Source organism: Heteronotia binoei, chromosome 1 (genome assembly GCF_032191835.1).
Source record: "Heteronotia binoei isolate CCM8104 ecotype False Entrance Well chromosome 1, APGP_CSIRO_Hbin_v1, whole genome shotgun sequence".
NCBI classification, from domain to species: Eukaryota; Metazoa; Chordata; class Lepidosauria; order Squamata; family Gekkonidae; genus Heteronotia; species Heteronotia binoei.
The window spans coordinates 7,619,899-7,638,712 of record NC_083223.1 but is presented as its reverse complement, the minus strand read 5'-3'; the positions used below and the strand labels follow the sequence as shown (position 1 = coordinate 7,638,712).

Here is an 18,814-nt window from a genome sequence, read left to right as displayed (position 1 = left end):
CAGTAGAAGGCAGCTTCAGGTACTCCCCTTTTCTCCCTCCCCTCTCTTCCCAATGGCTCCCATGTCTGCACTGGAGAGAGGGCACGTCTCTCCCCTCTTCCAACGAACACGAGGAAAGGAGGAGGAGGGAGAACTGGGCTCAGGTGGGAGTTTGGAGAGCGAGGGGAGGGGAAAGGGTGGGTTTAATCCAGCACCCGCGCCACAGGTTCGAGACCAGAGTTCACCTTCACCTCAACGTAGCAACTAAAACTTTAAAAAGGGGGAGGGGACAGGGGAGCGCTGGAACAATACACTATATACACAATTCCTGCCGCTTTCCTTTCGGTTTTTTTTTTTAAATCTGTAATACAATCCTATAGAGATTACTGGGGGGGGGGGCGAGGGAGAGGACCAACTCTCCACGGGGGATGAGAGAATTAAGAGCTATACACACACGCGCGCGCACACACACACAAATCTTGCAGCAGCCGAGGCGGCGCTTCCTCTCCGTTGTCTTCCCCCGGGGGACGCAGGACAGAGCTCGGCTGAGGGGAGGAGGAGGTAGTGGCCCGGTCGAGGAGGGAGAGAGAAACAACTGGGCGAGGGCGAGGAGAAGAAGGCAATCTGGAGTTCAGGTCCTCTTCTGTTTGGCTTTCGACCCGGCGGTGGAAGGTAGTAGCTCATCCCGTGGAGCAAACAAACAAACAAAAACAAAATAAATAAACACACCGGGACTTGGGCTGAGGCGGCGGCGAGGCGGCGAGCGTGGTGCGTGGATCACAGCAGCAGCGAGAGAGGCAGGCAGGGCCCGATCCAGCAGCGTTTCCGCCACCTGGTTGCTGACAGAAGACGCGCTGGGGGGGGGGGCGCTCTCGGTCCTTTCTCTTGCGCGCGTTCGGTTCCCCAGAGGCGCACCCCCCTGGGGAGGGGGGGAGTAGACTGTCCAGAAGCCCCTCGCGGGAAGGAAAGGAGGAGGCGGAAGGGGAGGTTGGGGGGTGGGGGGCGTCCGCCGCCCTTGCTCATCCCCCTCTCCGGCCGAGCTGCATCCCCCCCAGCTCACAGGACCTGGAAGCGCCAGGAGGCCTGGTCTTTGTAATCCAGGCAGTCCGGGGAGTTGAAGTTGAGCTTCCAGGAGGCGGCGGAGGCTGCTGCGCCGGGCTCCTTGTAGTCCAAGCAGTCGGCGGAGTTGAAGGCCAGGCCGGCGCCCCCGTAGCCCCCCGGCTGGGGGTGGTGGTGGTGGTGATGGTGGTGGTGGTGGTGGCCGGAGCTGGCCCTGGCCGAGCGGGTGGGGGGGCGTGCGGGTGGGCGCCGGCCATGGAGGAGGGCGCCATGGGGCTGAGCTGGTGGGCGTGCGGGTGGTGGGAGTGCATGGGCAAGTAGGAGCCGCAATCGACGCCGCCGAAGTAGGAGGAGGAGGGCGGCGGGGGCGCCGGGTAGCCCTGCCCGTAGCCTCCGCCCTGCCCGTAAGACATGGGGTAGGAGGCCGTGGAGGCGCCCGCCGCCGCCCGCTGCATGCAGGAGGCGGCGCCCGCGGGCGCCAGGGGCTCGGGCACCGCCCCGGGAGAGATGGAAGCCGGGCTCCAGATGGACGAGGCGGCCACGGCGGCGGGGGCGCCGCTCAGCCCGCCGGCCGAGGACGAAGAAGCCCCCGAGGCCGCTCCTCCTCCTCCGCCGCCGCCCCCGGGTTGCTCAGGGCCGGCGCCGCCGAGCCCGACGAGTTGGACGACGAGGAAGACGAAGACGCCGAGCTGGAGACGGCGGGCGGCGTGAACTGGCCGCTGCTCTCCGAGCCGGAGCTCTCCCGCGCCGGCGACGCCTTCTTCTTGGCCGGCCGGCTCTTGGCGCCGCCGGCGCCGCTCTGCTGCTGCTGCCGGCACTTGGCCCGACGGTTCTTGAACCACACCTGCAGCGGGGCAGGGACGGGAAGAAAAAGAAACAGCGGCCCGTCAGTCCCCCGGTCACGTCCACCGGGGCAGCGGCCCTCCCTCTTGCCACCGGCCCAACAGGCAAGCGGAGAGGCCCAGAAAACGAGATCCATTGGGAGGGCTCTCTGTCCTGCTCCCTTTCCCGCGGCGGGGGGGGAGGGGGGGCGATGCCACCAGACTGGCCCACCCCGGCCTCTTTGCGCAAGGAACCCAGGGCGCTGCGCCCATAACCGTCCACCCGTCCTTTGCGTGGCGCTGAAAATTCCCTGCGCCCCGTTCCAGCTCAGCCCCTCGGCGATCCAGCACGGGTGCTGCAGCGCTGCCCACCGGGCAGTCAAGCTCCCCCCCCCACCCCAAACAACGTTCCCCAGGTCCTCCCAGGCCCCTAACTCCACACCAAACCGTGCGCAAATTCCTCACGGAGCCACCCCCGAAACCCGCAGGGGAGGCAGGGCTGCCCGGGGGGACCCTCTCCGTGCGCTTTTACGCGCCCGGAATCTCAGATCGGGTTCGCCTGGCTTCGCTCCCTGCGCCAACGCAGCTTTGGCCCGGTGCGCCCTTTGGCCAGGGTCGCTGCCGCGGGGTTCCTTTTGGGGAGCTCTCTTTTCGCAGAAGGACCGGAGTCTACCCGCACCCGGAAAAAAACCCCGCAAGGATTGCCGGAAAAAGGACCGGAAGACCGACGAGATTTGGAGAGGGTTTGGACTCTCCGGGGGGCGCAAATCCTTGAAACCCAGCGGGGCCTTTCAGGTGCGAGGGTGGGGTCTCTCCCTCTCCAAGTCTTGCGCAAAGTTCAGCTTCCGCCCTTCCGCGACCTGACCCCCCCCCCCTCCTTGCAAAACAGGAACAAAAAAAAGGGGAGGCGGAGGTCCGCTGCGGGCGGCGAGAAAGCCCCGGGCGCTCCCCGCAGGGAGAGACGCATCAGCGCCCCCTCTCCTTCCCTCCCCCCCCCCCCGCTTTCCAAGATCAAAGGGCTTTAGAAGCATTTCGCGCGAACACCTTGCGCCGGTGGGGGGGCAAAAAAGAAAAACCACTCGAGTTACCTTCCCCGCCTTCCCAGCCTGTGGAAAGGAGAAGCCATTAACTGCAGCCCGGGTCTGGACCGGGCCCCCTTTCAATAGGACACTTAGCGGGGCCTTTTCCAAAGCGGCCTCCTTCTCCCCCGGCCCTTGAGAGATTAAACGCCGGCCTCGTGCGCGCGCCCTCCTCTTGGGAATTCTCTCCCCTAAGCCTTGTTAGGGGAAAGGGGGACCCGGGAAAACCGCAGCGGCTACCCAAATCCGGCAAACTGGGACCGAACCGAGCACTGCCCCCTCGTTATATCAGAACCGCGGGCTCACATCTGTTTCAAAGTGGTGTGGGGGGGGGGAGTCCCTCCACTTTAGCCCCCAGCCCTGGCTTTCAAAATAACCCCGCTGCCCTTCTTTCCTCTTTCCCACTGCTAACATTCACCCAGTTTGGGACCAGTCGAAAGGTATGGACGGCCACATGGAGGCCGCAGCCAATGGCGCGGCGGGACGCGAGTGGTCTCGCCGCCGTTCCCCTTCCGCACCGGCTGCCCCCCTCCGAGGTCCCCGCAGCTCCCCGGAGGACCGCCTCTCGCCATCCCCCCAAAACCGCACCGCAAAACCCGACACCGAGGTTTCCTCAAGCGCCTCGCTTCTCCCTCCCCTCTTCGCCTTTCCCAGGTTGCAAAGTAAGTGGGAATCGGCTGCATAGGGGGCTAACCCCCTCCCTGGCTGGACCAGAACTTGCTAGTGGCGCTGTAGGCTGATCCAGCACTGAGCTGGGGGGTTGGGCTAGATGGCCTCGCGGTGACCCCTTCCCCCTGTATGCTTCTAGGCTAAATCAGGAACTATCCGTAGCCGTTGCTGTCCAACGCCTCCCATTTTCCTAATTCCTTTCAGGCTTCTAAGAAAGGTTATTATTATGATTATTATTTTTAAAAGTCTGTGTCTTAAAGAGACCAACAAGGAGCTGATAGTTCAACTTTCTTCCTCGTCTTTGTCTTTTGTTCTGGATAAATAATTAGTGGGAAAGAACAAACTTGGGCAGATGTAAATTTGGGGCGTGTGTGGATAATTAATCCCCCCCCCCCCAAAAAAAAAATCTGGAAGGCTTTATGGAATAAAGCAACACACTTCTATCCATCTAATTAACACCCTTCCCCCCAAAAAAGAAAAACCTGGAAGACTTTATGGGATAAAGCCACACACATCTACCTAACCTAACTACCTGGAAAACACGGAGGCAGGAGAGGAGTAAACTGAATTCAGGACAGGTAAGAAATGAATCCAGGCCAGGTAAGAAATAGCATTCCCCTGCTGAGAAACTGAAAGAGGGGAAAGCCACCAACCAGACATTTCAACACAAGATCGGTAAACAAAAGTTCTTTTGCCTCCTTTGAAACTTACTTTATATTTTCCTTACTCCAGATTGGAAACTCTCTCAGATTTGGGTGTGGGGGGGGGGGGGGGGGGAAGAGAACTTTCAGGTTGGGGGAAATTAATTCGATGTTATTATTTACATATAAATAAGCAACTACATCTAACTAGACACTATTTATACCCAAATAGTGATAAAACATAATTCTTCCAGACCAGAAAGATCCCCCCTCCCCATTTGAAAGAGTTTCCAAGTAATTCTGTTGGGGCATTCGTTTAAATTAGAGGTGAGAAGCTGGCATAAAGGAGTCAAAGGCCGTTGCTTATCAAAAGAAATAAAGTTTACTAGCTTAAAACACCAGGTAAGGCACTGGGACTTGGGTGGATGAAAAGAAAAGAAAACTTTAGCATTCTACATAGCTCTCTGTGTCCTATCAGTTACATGGCTATTTTACAACTCTTTGTTTCCTGCCTTCTTCTTCTTCCCAGAGACCTTTGGGGCAGGAAGAAGTAAATCCACCTGGCATATGAGATCCAAGAAATCCCACACACAAGATGCCAACTGACCAACACAGTGTTTACATCTCAGGCTGTTCTTTCCCGGGGTTACAAGCGGTGTTCCCTCTAAGCTGAGTTAGTGTGAGCTAGCTCACAGATTTTTTAGCCCTCAGCTCACACATTTCATTTTCATTTCATTTTATTCGATTTCTATCCCGCCCTCCCCACCGAGGAGGCTCAGGGCGCTCACAACATAAAATTCTAACAATAAGATTAATGAATATTAAGATACATTAAATAGTTTACAGCAGTTAAAACAAGAAAACAAGGAAACGATCTATCATTGTGCTATCCTACAACCTTCCTTTGGGGTTTTTCAGGAACCGGTCAGTTATATGCCAACCGGAAGCGGACTGTCTTACAGGCCCTGCGGAAACTGCCCAAGGTCCCGCAGGGCCCTCACCTCTTCCGGTAGCTGGTTCCACCAGCAGGGGGCTGTAATCGAAAAGGCCCTGTCCCTGGTTGACTTCAGACGGGCCTTCAGCCTGGGGATTGTTAGTAGATTTTGAGAACCAGATCTAAGCACTCTCTGGGGAACATGTGGGGGAGAGGCGGTCCCTAAGGTAAGCAGGTCCTAGGCCATATAGGGCTTTAAAGGTAATAACCAGCACCTTGTACCGAACCTGGTATATTATTGGCAGCCAGTGCAGTCCCCGGAGTCCCGGCTGAATGTGCTCCCACCTGGGGAGCCCTAATAACAGCCGGGTGGCGGCATTCTGCACTAGCTGAAACTTCCGCGTTGGGCACAGGGGCAGCCCCATGTAGAGGGCATTACAGTAGTCCAACCTTGCCTTGGCTCGGGAAAACTGACCCCCAGAGCGCGATAATTTATGCAGTGGCTCACACCTTTTACGCCAGCAGCTCACAACTTTAATACCCACGTCTTGCAAAGTAGAATTTTAGCTCACAAGACTTTGCAGTTTAGAGGGAACACTGGTTACCAGAGATAGCTCCTAACCGGTTGTGAGCTACAATACATCATAACCTGTTTTTCCTAGTAAACAATATCTGTTACTCTTTAATATCTGAAATGTGCATAACTTACTTTCCAACATATGCTATATGTTGTAGTATATGTTCCAATTATATATATATATATATATATATATATATATATATATATATATATATATATATATATATATATATATATATATATATATATATATATATATATATATATATATATATATATATATATATGTGACATTTATGCTGGAATATATACTATATATATAGTATATATTCCAGCATAAATGTGACATATACTAACTCATCTTCCACTAGATTTTAATGCATCCTTTCTTCGAATGGCAAACTAGAATGAGGCCTATATGTGTGTTACATATTTAAATCAACCCTCTGAGAAACCTATGCCCTCATTTTATACCCACAGCTGACTTGACAACATTCATTTATTGCATTTCATACCCAGGATACCTAATGGGTTTAGTACATGGACATCGATCTGCTATTCCGGCGTAACTGTTGTTGTTTCAGCCCAGTTAACACCCACTCACAAACACCAGACCCCCCAACCGGTGACTCTTTTCATCTGCTAAAAAAAATACATCTCCATGACTCTGCATGCTAACTCACTGCCCACTTCTCTCTATATTTAGGACTGCTTGGCCATTCCATACTTTTGTCTGGTGTGGCGCTTCCAGCACAAGAAAGCTCCCCATCCCGAATACAACTTTTGTTGGTCTTAACGGTGCCACTTGACTCCTGCTTTGTTCCTACAGCTTCAGACCAACACGGCTGCCCGCCTGGCTCTTGCTTTCCAACAAACTCCCTAAAGAACTCCCCAAATCTCACCCGTCCCCCCCCCCCTAATTCTTAAGCGAAATCGCCTCTTCCACCCATCCACTCTAGAGAAACCTGGGGGTTTCCACCGCCTTTCCTTTCCTTTCCGCGGGGCGGAGGGGAAACGCAAGCCAGGTCTAATCGACGAACCATCGTCTCCTCTCTGCCAAAGGGCGCGCAATCCCGGCGCCACCCAATTGCATTATGCGCGCTCTGGGTCACACCGGTTCTTCAAAGGACTCCCAAGCCCGTGTCACACTGCGCAGCCGCCCACCCGGGCTCCTCTCGCCTCGCCTGCGCGTCTGGCAAGGCCCAAATGTGCTCAAATTATCTGCGCCGCATCTCGATTGGTTTCCCAGAGCTCAGAGGAGCTGCCCGCCCTCCCGGGCTGCGATGCTGGCGAGAGAGTCCCTTCCAGTTGAGAAAGTCAACTCAACTGGTCCTAGAACTCTTTGGCGAGGATCACGCACGCTACATAATGCACTTTCAACCCACTTCCCAACGGGATTTTACTGCCTGAACTGGCAAAACCCAGTTGAGAAGTGCATGGAAATTGGATTAAAAGTGCATTATTTAGTGGGTGTGATTGCAGCCTTTGGGCATTGGAACCAAGTTTGAGTCCAGCGGTACCTTTAAGACCAAGGAAGTTTAATTCTGGGCCCAAGCTTTCCTGTCGCACGCACACTTGTAGCAAATGTAACCGAAGAATTATGCACGCACAAGAAAGCGTATACCCAGAATTAAACTTTATTGGTCTGAAAGGTGCCACACTGGACTCTCCAACTTTGCTCTTCAGGTCTCTGGAGAAGTGTGCATGCACACAAAAGCTTATAAAGGTAAAAGGTGCAATCCCCTGTGCAATAGTCGTTTTCAACTCTGGGGGGACGTCGCTTTCACAACGTTTTCACGGCAGACTTTTTCTGGGGTGGTTCGCCACTGCCTCCCGCAGTCATCCACACTCCCCGCCCCCCCCCCCCCCCAGCAAGCTGGGGACCTCGGAAGGATGGGAGGCCGAGACAACCTGGAGCCGGCTACCTGAACCAGCTTCCGCTGGGATCGAACTCAGGTCGTGAGCAGAGAGCTCGGACTCTGGACTCCAACTTTGTTTTGTTGCTGGTTTGGCCAACAGGGCCAAAACAACTGTCTTGCGTATTACTTCCTTTTACTTCTTGTATCTCGTATACAACTATGTTGCATACGACTTCCTTTTGCTTCAGGTAGGAGGCGAGGGGAGAGAACCGCAGGGCGCTCTGTTGTAGCAGTCCTCTGAAAGATTTGGCACCGCTTGGGGAAGATTTGGGAAGGAACGGGCTCCCCACCCCCACCCCGGAAGAAATAAACCCCAGACATTTCTTCTTCTGGCCTTACGCTCTCCGAGAGGTCCCGGTGGGCCTCTGCTCCAAACGCGAGTTATATAATTCCGGCTCCCCGGAGTTATATAACTTCTTCACACGCGAAGTGGAGAGCCCTGCCAGAACAGTTTAAAAATCTATATCCCAAGAGGCGCGCGAGGAAGGTTCAGAACAGGGCGAGAGAAGAGAGAAAGAACTTTTGAGATCGGTTTAGGAAGTCGGACTGGTCAACTTTTCTCCCCGGCTTGCTTTCCGCAGCTCACGCTTCGGCGGGTCCTGTGTTCCAGTTTCTGGCTCGCCCTGAATTTCGCCCTCTGTATTATTGCCTCAGTGCTCCCCAGGGAGGGAAACTGGAAGGCTCGGAAATGACCCTCGAAAAAGCGGGTGCGGGCGGTTCATCGTCTAGGAAAGGGCTCTCGGCTCGCCAAGGCGAGGTGTGGCTGTGTTTTTAATCGCTCTGGAGAGCAGGTTGGCTGTCTTGCCTTTTCCAGATGTCGACGCCTTCCCAATTCCACAATTCCTGGAGGTCGTCTCTAACCTCTTCTCGCCCATCCCCAAGGTTTGAACCCCCCTCTCTTTCTAGTCTTTCAAGAGGCCCGTGGCGCAGAGTGTTAAAGCTGCAGTACTGCAGTCCTAAGCTCTGCTCAGGACCTGAGTTCGATCCCCGGCGGAAGCTGGGTTTTCAGGTAGCCAGCTCGAGGTTGACTCAGCTTGCTGGGGGGGAAAGCGTAGATGACTGGGGAAGGCAATGGCAAACCACCCCATAAAAAAGTCTGCCGTGAAAACGTGAAAGCAACGTCACCCCAGAGTCAGAAACGGCTGGCGCTTGCACAGGGGACCTTTCCTTTTCCTTTCCTCTTTCTAGTCCTCAAGAACCTGCCTTGGGCATCAAGGTCATAGAATGCATAGAGTTGGAAGGGACCGCTCAGGGTCATCTAGTCCAACCCCAGTCGCGTACTGGGGCTGGCTGCTCTCAGACACTGCCTACCATCCGGGTTCCCTTTAAGCTGAGTGAGTGTGAGCTAGCTCACAGATTCTTAGCCTCCAGCTCCCACATTTTTGCCTTAACTCAGGAAGGATGACCCCAGAGCGCACTAATTTATGCAGTAGCTCGCAACTTTAATGCCAGTAGCTCACAATTTTAATACCAGTAGCTCACAAAGCAGAATTTTTGCTCACAAAACTCTGCAGCTTAGAGGGAACATTGCCAACCGCCTAATCCATTTAGCTGGAGATGCCGGGGATTGAACTTGAGGTCTTTTGGGGTGCCGAGCGGAACCTCTACCACGGCTCCACAGCCCCCACCCCGAGCTTGTCGTGTTCCCCCAAAGCTCTCCACCCGACCCCAAGAACCTCCTGAGCAAACATATCCTGCCAAAGAAGTGGAACAAAGCAGGAGTCAAGTTTCACCTTTAAGCCCAATGAAGTTTTATTCAGGATGGAAGCTTTCGTGTGCTCCAAAGACCCTTCCTCAGACAATCGTATGGAATGGCAAGCGGTCCTAACTAGATCTGTTTAAATGATATTTAAATATAAAATATATTTATTTAAATTTATATTTATATTTAAATATAAAGCCTATTTAGGACCGCTTGCCATTCCATCCATCCTCTTGTCTGGAGAAAGGTGCTTCGAGCGCAGGAAAACTTCCATCCCGAATAAAACTTTTGTCGGTCTTAAAGGTGACGCTTGACTCCTGCTTTGTTCAACTGCTCCAGAACGACGCGGCTGGCCACCTGGATCTACCTGCAAAAAGGAGGTCGATGGGTCCCAGGCCACGCAGGAGATCCAGCCGGGCTTGGGGCGGACCTGCAAGTTCCGAACAGGCCCAAGTCTGGGCGCCAAAACGCACCCCCCCTGAGTCTCTCCTTCCCCTATTCGCTCACCTGTCTACACCTGTCAAAATGGAGACGGCTCTCCTCCGCTCCCTGACACCGAGCGTCTCCACTTTTCCTCTTTTTTTTTTAAACCTTACAGTAGCTGCAGACGCGGCAAATTAGCAGTGCTTTATCCGACTCCTCTGGTTACACCACCAAGACCTTGGAGAAGGAAGAGGACCTGGGAGAGAGGGGGTAGAGGCTGTTGTACGGAAGTTTCCAAGCTGTTCTGCCTCTATTTTAAGCCTTCTGTCTAAAGGAGAAACTTGGGAGTTTAATAAAGCCTAATCTGTTATAAAGTGTGTATTTAGCCTTCTGATAACTGCGGGTCGTTTTGATTCTGGGGTCTGGGTTTGTGTTGCTGAAAGCCCCTGTGGCGCAGAGTGTTAAAGCTGCAGCGCTGCAGTCCTAAGCTCTTCTCACGACCTGAGTTCGATCCCCGGCGGAAGCCGGGTTTTCAGGTAGCCGGCTCCAGGTTGACTCCGCCTTCCATCCTTCCGAGGTGGGTCAAATGAGTCCCCAGCTTGCTGGGGGGTAAGGTGTAGAGGACTGGGGGAGGCAATGGCAAACCGCCCCCGCAAAAAGTCTGCCGTGAACATCACTCCAGAGTCGGAAACGACTGGTGCTTGTACAGGGAACCTTTCTTTTCCTTTCCTTTCCTTTGCAGAGGGTGCAAAATAAACCCTACAACAGAGCCTTCCCCTTTATGCTTCTCTCAGCGGGTCGGAAATCTGAGCTAAAACTGCATTTAAAAAAAAAAAAGGAATATTTCCTTCTACTGATGTAGGACGAGATGGCTGCTCCTACTCATTTCCCTTCCTCCAATGACCTACAATCTTACACATTTACAGCTGCGCAGAGAAGAGAATCAAACATCCGTTGCCCAGAGAGCAAAGTCGACGGGTTAAGTTTGGTAGGAGTTGGAAAGCCAATTCAACAAAGCCGGAAGAAGTTTGGCCGAACTTGGGGTGGGGGGCGGGGTGTGTGGGGGGGAGGGGAGAGCAGAGAAAGAACCCAAATTTATCCGTTGTGAAAAGAGTAATTCTGCCCGCATTTATTTGGGAACAGATCCAACGTGGGCAGCCGTGTTGGTCCCAAGCGGTAGAACGAAGCAGGAGTCAAGAGACACCTTGAAGACCAACAAAGTTTTATCCATCCAAGTGGGCAGCCGTGTTGGTCTGAAGCAACGGGACAAAGTAGGAGTCAAGTCACCTTTAAGACCAAAGGTGAACTTGACTCCAGCTTTGTTCTAAAGTTTTATCCAGATTGTAAGCTTTCGTATGCATGCACCTCCCTAACCCCTCCTCTGAAGAAGCATGCGTGCGTACGAAAGCTTACATTCTGAATAAAAACTTCGTTGGCCTTAAAAAGGTGACACGACTCCTACTTTATTTGGGAAGAAACCCGATCGGTTTCAGTGTGGCTCACTTCCAAGTAAAAGGCGACTTGGGTTCAGGATTTAAGATCCCCCAAAAAGACGACTTTGGGTCTTGTGCTGAAGTCAGAACCGGCTGCGATCACACATTCTCAATCATGCACTTTCGATTCACTTGATTTGACTACTTGGAACCGGCAAAAGCCAGTTGGAAAGTACATTGAAAGAGGAGCGAAAGTGCCTTATCTATGGTGTGATCGCAGTTTCTCTGAAGCGGCAATCGGAAGGGCAGTTTAGCACACAAAACTTCTGTGTACTGGAAGAGTGAAGGTACATATCGGTTGTGCTAGAAATCCGTGGGATTTTTACTTCCATATAAGGCAGTAATTTGGGCCAACTAGAGAGGAAAATCCCAGCCTGAGCAAACATATTCAGGATCCCTGCGACATATTCAGGATCCCTCTGTAAACAAATTCAGGATCCTTCCGGGTTAAGGCGCTAATCTGCTTTTTCAGTTATAGGGAGCTTTCACCCACGCTAAATAATGCACTTTCAATCCACTTTTAATGCACTTTGCGACTGGATTTTTTGGCGTGGAGTGACAGAATCTGCTTGCCAACAGTTGCTAAAGTGGATTGAAATGGTATTCTTTAGCATGTGTGAAAGTGCCCTATATAGGCTGCCGTCACACACGAATCGATGCACTTTCCAACTGGATTTTACTGCTGTGAAATGGCAAAACCCAGCTGGGAAGGGCGTTGAAAGTGCACTGTTTAGTGTCCTGCGTTTTCTATACTTTTACTGGAATGAAATGGAAACTCTCTCAGAAGCGAAAGTGTGTTAAATTAGGGGCGTCTTAAGCTAGGCCCCATGCCCTGAAATCAAGAGGACAGGTGAGAACTAATTAAGCATAATCTGATTGGGGGGGGGGGGGGAGGGAAAAAATGTAACACAGGGGAGGGAAGGTGGCTCGGTGGTAGAGCATCTGCTTGGTAAGCAGAAAGTCCCAAGTTCAATCCCGGGCATTTCCAACTCATAAGGGTCCAGGCAAATATGCGCGAAAAACCTCAGCTTGAGACCCTGGAGAGCCGCTGCCAGTCTGAGTAGACAAGACTGACTTCGATGGACCGAGGGTCTGATTCAGTAGAAGGCAGCGTCAATGTTGTAGCGCCGGAGTAAATCCCAAAATCCAGCCAGACTCATTCCCGAGAGGCTTCTAGGCCCCGACGGCGCAGAAATCCAGGAGAGCCGACTTTCAACGGATCGGGCCCGCCGGACCGAGTCCCAAAATCAGTTAGTCCCTGTTTTTATTTTTTAAGGATCAGCGTCCCAGCGTGGAGACCCAAGAGAAGGGTCTCTGGTACCCGATTCGGGGGCCAGATCGGGCCAGCGGCGAAGCAGCTCGGAAGGGGAACAGTTCCCCCAAATCTCAGCCGGTCGCCTGAGCAGAGGCTGGGTCCTTTATGTGGGTTTTTGCTAGCCGCCTCGAGGACTGGGGGGGGAAGGCGCTTCGGCTGGCTTCCCAGCCAAATTGCTCTGCTCAGCCACGAGCCAAAGTCTGACCGTCCCGTCCCCCACAAGGTATCCCCAATCCCCCAAGGGAAAAAAAACCCCCAAACCCTCCTGCCCGCCCCCTTCGGCCTCCCGCTCCCTCACCTGGACTCTGGACTCCGGGAGGTTGATCTTGAGCGCCACTTCTTCGCGCATGAAGATGTCGGGGTAGCGGGTCTTGGCGAAGAGCGCCTCCAGCACGTCCAGCTGCGAGCGGGTGAAGGTGGTGCGTTCGCGCCGCTGCTTCCGAGGGGTGGCTGCGGCCGGAGGAGGAGAGAGGAGAGGGGGGAAAGAGGAGTCGGTCGAGGCTTGCGAGGCTCCGGCTCCGAATCCCGGGCTGCGATCGCGCGCGCTCAGTCATGGCCTTTCGACGCACTTTCCCGTGGACCGGCAAAATCCAGTGGGAAAGTGGATCGAAAGTGAGGGGGTGGGATCGCAGCCCTGCTCTCCCAGAGGGTCCCCAAAGAGGGGGGGGGGAGAGCGAGATCGGAATTTTTTTTTTCTTTCTCCCCACCCTCCGCCCCGAACTGAAAACCACCAAACCACCGCGGCGCTCCAAGCGGGAAAGGCAAAAGACAAACCAGAGAATCGGCCGAGGAGGTGGACCTGGGACCCGCCCGCCCTCGACCTCCCAGGCCTCTTGGGTCAGCCTCGGCAGAATTTTTTTGGAGGGGGAGAAAAGCCGTCAGTGGAACGGGCAGGCCGCGGAGCGCTTTGGAGACAGGTTCCCCTCCGGGCTGGAGTCCCTGCGTTTCGGTCGATCGTTTTACCCCCGGGTCGTTTTGCTGGGAATTGCGGTGCCACACCGAAGTCCTCTGAAGTCTTTTGAGACGGAGGGAAGCGGCCAGGGTTTTGCCGGGGAAACCGGTTGAAAGTTAAGGCTTTTACGCCCCAGGCCTGCGGCCCCAGCTCCACCGAATTCGGTGGGCCTTACGATAAATGCGCTCAAGGGTCGGTTTAGGGCCGGGATATCGAAATAAAACCCCTTGCAGGGTCAACGGAACGAAGCCGGGGGAAAGAGGAGGTCTGCTCAAAAAGAGGTCTGCTCAACAGACTTGGGGACCGAGGCGTCAGACTCCTTGAAAGGCCCGTAGGACTTCAGGGACCTCCGGAAATCCCACCGATTCAGGTTTTACTGGGTCGTCCAGCGAGGTTACCAAATTTTTTTAAAAAAACTAGCGTCGATTGTCTTAATTCTCCCAGAGGAAATCTGGGTTTCGCTTCTTACTACCTGAAGCAGTGGGAAAATAAATACGCGAATGTATTGGGCAGAAGCGCAGAGAGAATAAAGTCTCTAAAAAAAAAAAAAACCAGACCCAAAAATAACTAGTAGAGGCCCCAAAAAACAAAGAGACTGGGTAGAATGAGAAAAGAGCCGAATGGGTTCCCGGGTCAGGTGACAGAAGTAGGCCGGGAGTTTAGTGCCAAAAGATCCTGGTTGCTTTATTAGCCCTTCAATTAAACCCTCATCTACTAACACAATAAAGAAAAAACATCGTTTCGAGAAAAGGGAGAAAAAAGTGGGGTCGGGAGAATCGCGGCGTCTCCGATTCTTTAATCTGTATACAGTCCCATTCGATTCCCATTCCTCTCCGATTCTTTAATCTGTATACAGTCCCATTCCTCTCCGATTCTTTAATCTGTATACAGTCCCATTCCTCTCCGATTCTTTAATCTGTATACAGTCCCATTCCTCTCCGATTCTTTAATCTGTATACAGTCCCATTCCTCTCCGATTCTTTAATCTGTATACAGCCCCATTTCTATACAGTCCCATTCCTTTCCCATTCGTCACCGTTGATGCCCTAAACCTAAATTCAAGGCCTTGCATTAAAAAACAACGACCACCTTACTTTAAACAACAACAAACAACAACAACCTGTTGCAAGTTCAGTTTGGGGAATCCCAAAAGGTTTAATAGGAAGTTATGGAGAGTTGGGTTTCCAAAATCTATGAAAACCCGCAAGATTTACTTCCGAATAGAAGGTCTACCACCCGCTCTCCACCGAGGGGAGAATTTCTGTCTGGATTAAAACCAAGGAACAAAAAAAGTTTGTGTTTTTTTTCCCCCCAGCTGCTGCCATTTTTAAAGGCCCTCCTCAAGCCGCTGCCGGAGTTTTCTCTTCGGCCTTAGAAGATGCTTCTACTACAACTTCCAGAATGGAGTCTTCTGGTCCCTTTTCGTTAGGGGAACCCTGTAAAGCGAAGCCACCCCCCTCAACCCCGCGCCCTGATTCAATGGGGCTGCTTATACAATAACAGGAAGGATCAGATCTCCTACCAATGGCTCATGCGGTAGGGATTGGAAGAAAAATTCTCCCACAGTAGCCTCAGCCCCAAAAGAAATAAATAAGAGCTAGGAGGTGGGAAAGAGAAAGGAGTTGCTCACCCGGATACCCCACCGAAGGGTGCAGAAGATCCATGGCCGGTCCGGCTAGCCCCAGCCCGTTCATGCCGTACGGGGGCTGTTTGAGGTAAGACATCATGCTAAAAGCTGGAAAGATGGTCCCAATTTATCCAAATCGTGGAATCGGAAAGAAGAAAAAAGAAGGGGAAAAAAGCAAGAGGCGGTCTCTTCAAATTCGTTTGGGGTTTTTCCCCTTCCCCCTTTCGTTTGGTTTCGTTTTCAAAACAATCACAGATTCCTCCAAAAGCGACGTTGGATGGCAATCCCCGGGGCAGGAGTCTCCGTCACAGCGCCCTACAGGAGAAAAACACACACATGCACACACAAACACACAACACACAACAGAGAAGAAGAAGAAGAAGAAGAAGACAGACGTCAGTGGCTGGTAGGCAAGGCCCAAGCTGCCCGGGTTCTTCCCCTCGCCTCCTCCTCCTCCTCCCACCCCTCCCCAATTTCCCCAACCCAGCGCCAACATTGGTCAGTTCCAAAATGGAAACCAACAAGGACACAACACCCTCCGACAACCAGAAGAGAGACTCTGGGGTGATAGAAAACGAGGCAGGATTCGAGGGTCGGGGGGGGGGGGGGGGAGAGACAACTTTGCCCCAGGACCCAGATTCAGGGCTGGAAATGTTCGCATTCGCGATTTGCAGCACAATCCGGATTTGCAACCGAACCACCAACTCTAGAAGCCACCGAACTTCCTCTCGGAACGGTTGGGGGAAGCGGAGGGGTTCGAAGACGGGCGATTTTGCAAACTGAAGGTGTTTTTTTTTTTTTTTAAGGAAAAAGAAATGTTTACATCACTCCTGAAGGGTCGCTTTTTTCTTTTAAGGACCACCCCCCTCCCCAAAGGTTCTTGAGAATGATCTCAACATGGCGGACAGCGGGCAAAATAAAACGAAACTAGAGAATCTGGAGGCAAAAGGGGAGGGAGTGTGTGTGTGTGTGGGGGGGGAAACTAGGGTTTTATATATATAAAAAAAAAACCGACCACCGCATTACCATACAATCGCCCCGGGGCTTCAAGCGGGGGGGCACCATACTCAGCGATGAAGGAGATAAAGCAATTATTTTATAAAAAGATAATTGGATTAGAAATCAAAGCGAGATACTAAAAAGCGGACTGTGTGTGTGTGTGTGGGGGGCGGCGGGGAGAAGTATAATTAATTTAAGAGAGGAACGGCTAATGGTTTCCGAACCAGGGGAAAAGTTCGGGGATTCCTTCACTGGAGAGAATCTATCCCCGGTGCGTTTCTCTGCACGCGCCCTCGGAGTAAGGACCGCGTAAGGCAGCGGCACCGAATCGAAAGAGTTTAGAGGGGTGGGGGGGGGGAGGGAAAGGCAAACCGGCGCGAAACCGGTTTCTTGGAGGCCCAGAGACTCGGTCTTGGCATGCCGCGATCCGCGCCGAGAGTCGCAGCTCCCCTGTCTCTTCCTTTCCCCTTTCGGTCCCAGCTGGATCCAAGCCGGTCGACTCAATTTGGGGGATCGGCCAAGAGCGAAATCGGGAAGGGTTCCCCACGATCGGGTTAGAAAGGGCGTCTCCCCCCCCCCCCCCCGCCAACAGCAAGAAAAGCTTCAATTAAACCGGAGAGGGGCGTGAGGGAAGGAGGCGAATCCACCGGATCCAGTCGCGGGACGAAGCCGGGCGAGAAAGGCCTGCAAAGTCTGGCCGGCGAGTTCGGTTTCTGCGCCAGGACGCGTTTGGGGAGGCCGGGAGAAGACCGAAGGGAGGCCAAAAGAGGAGGAGTAGTAGAAGGGGGGCTCCTCCTCCTTTCTCTGGGCAGAGAGACCGAAGGAAGGCCCCATCAGCGAATCCTACCCAGCCAGGACCTGTTGCGAGTGTGGGGGAAGCCGGAGATCCAGAGCGCAATTCGGATCGGTGGGTTCCCTGGCTGGTTAATTCGGATCCCGGGAGAGGGGGGGGGGCGGGGCGAAAGGAGGCCCGGTCCGTCTGTCCGTGGGGTGGGTGCGTGTCTTCGGCAGGCAGAAAGTCCCCCACCCCACCCCGGAAGAGTCAGAGCCAAATCCGGAACCCACCGAAAGCAGAGGCTGCAGAGGTGCTAGGGGGGGCCACGTGCCTAAAGCCGCCCGAGCGCACGTAGAATCGCTAGAGCGCAAGCCGAGGCGGGTCCCCCTGACGAACTTCAGTCTCCCTCGCCGGGACTGGAACTTCGGGGCCTCCGCAGGCAGCGTCAGACAGGAGTCCGGTCCTCGCCCTTGCCCTCTGCGCTGAGGGAAGGGAAAGGAGGGAAAAGCCTCGCAGGCAGGGTCAGGTGGCCAGGCAGGAGCCCTCTCTCCTTTCCTGTCGCTGTCCCTCGGAGAGAAGGGAAAGGAGGGAAAAGCCTCGCAGGCAGGGTCAGTTGGCCAGGCAGGAGCCCTCTCTCCTCTCCGTGGCCCGCCGCTGCCCCTCGGAGGGGAGGGAAAAGCCTCGCAGGCAGGGTCAGGTGGCCAGGCAGGAGCCCTCTCTCCTTTCCTGTCGCTGTCCCTCGGAGAGAAGGGAAAGGAGGGAAAAGCCTCGCAGGCAGGGTCAGTTGGCCAGGCAGGAGCCCTCTCTCCTCTCCGTGGCCCGCCGCTGCCCCTCGGAGAGGAGGGAAAGGAAGGAAAAGCCTCGCAGGCAGGGTCAGGTGGCCAGGCAGGATCCCTCTCTCCTCTCCGTGGCCCGCCGCTGCCCCTCGGAGGGGAGGGAAAAGCCTCGCAGGTAGGGTCAGGTGGCCAGGCAGGAGCCCTCTCTGCTCTCCCGTCGCTGCCCCTCGGAGAGAAGGGAAGGGAAAGGAGGGGAAAGCCTCGCAGGCAGGGTAGGTTGCCAAGCAGGAGCTCTCTCTCCTCTCCCGTCGCTGCCCCTCGGAGGGGAGGGAAAAGCCTCGCAGGCAGGGTCAGGTGGCCAGGCAGGAGCCCTCCCTGGCCCACCGCTGCCCCTCGGAGAGAAGGGAAAGGAAGGAAAAGCCTCGCAGGCAGGGTCAGGTGGCCAGGCAGGAGCCCTCCCTGGCCCACCGCTGCCCCTCGGAGAGAAGGGAAGGGAAAGGAGGGAAAAGCCTCGCAGGCAGGGTCAGGTGGCCAGGCAGGAGCCCTCCCTGGCCCACCGCTGCCCCTCGGAGAGAAGGGAAGGGAAAGGAGGGAAAAGCCTCGCAGGCAGGGTAGGTGGCCAAGCAGGAGCCCTCTCTCCTCTCCCGCCGCTGCCCCTCGGAGGAAAGGGAAAGGAGGGAAAAGCCTCGCAGGCAGGGTAGGTGGCCAGGCAGGAGCCCTCTCTCCTCTCCCGCCGCTGCCCCTCGGAGAGAAGGGAAGGGAAAGGAGGGAAAAGCCTCGCGGGCCCTGCCAGGGGAGGCGAGAAAGTTGTCTGGCCCGCTGCTGGCTGCTCCTCTTCCTCTCGGGCCTCGGAGACGGAGCGCGGAGGGCTGAGGCGCGTCGGTGGCCGAGCCGGGGCCACCACTGGCGGCCGAGAGGCAGAGGAGGGGGAAGGAGCGGGCGGGCGGGAGGGAAGGAAGGAACCAACCGGGCCGGCCGGAGGGGGGGGGGGAGTCCTTCTCCAAAGTTTCCTGCCCTCACCTGGGGAAGAGAGAGGGGGGGGGAGCCCAGCGCCTGCGCACAGGACGGGGT

At 54.5% G+C, this 18,814-nt stretch overlaps 1 protein-coding gene across 1 annotated transcript; it reads right to left on the bottom strand.

The window, feature by feature from the left end:
- Nucleotides 1-1,035: 1,035 nt before the first annotated feature.
- OTX1 (orthodenticle homeobox 1) lies at nt 1,036-15,346 on the bottom strand. The gene is given in 5 exon segments (XM_060257599.1): nt 1,036-1,254; nt 1,257-1,658; nt 1,661-1,882; nt 12,913-13,064; nt 15,197-15,346. Coding segments are annotated over 5 exon segments (1,092 nt in total). The 5' UTR covers nt 15,294-15,346.
- Nucleotides 15,347-18,814: the final 3,468 nt, after the last annotated feature.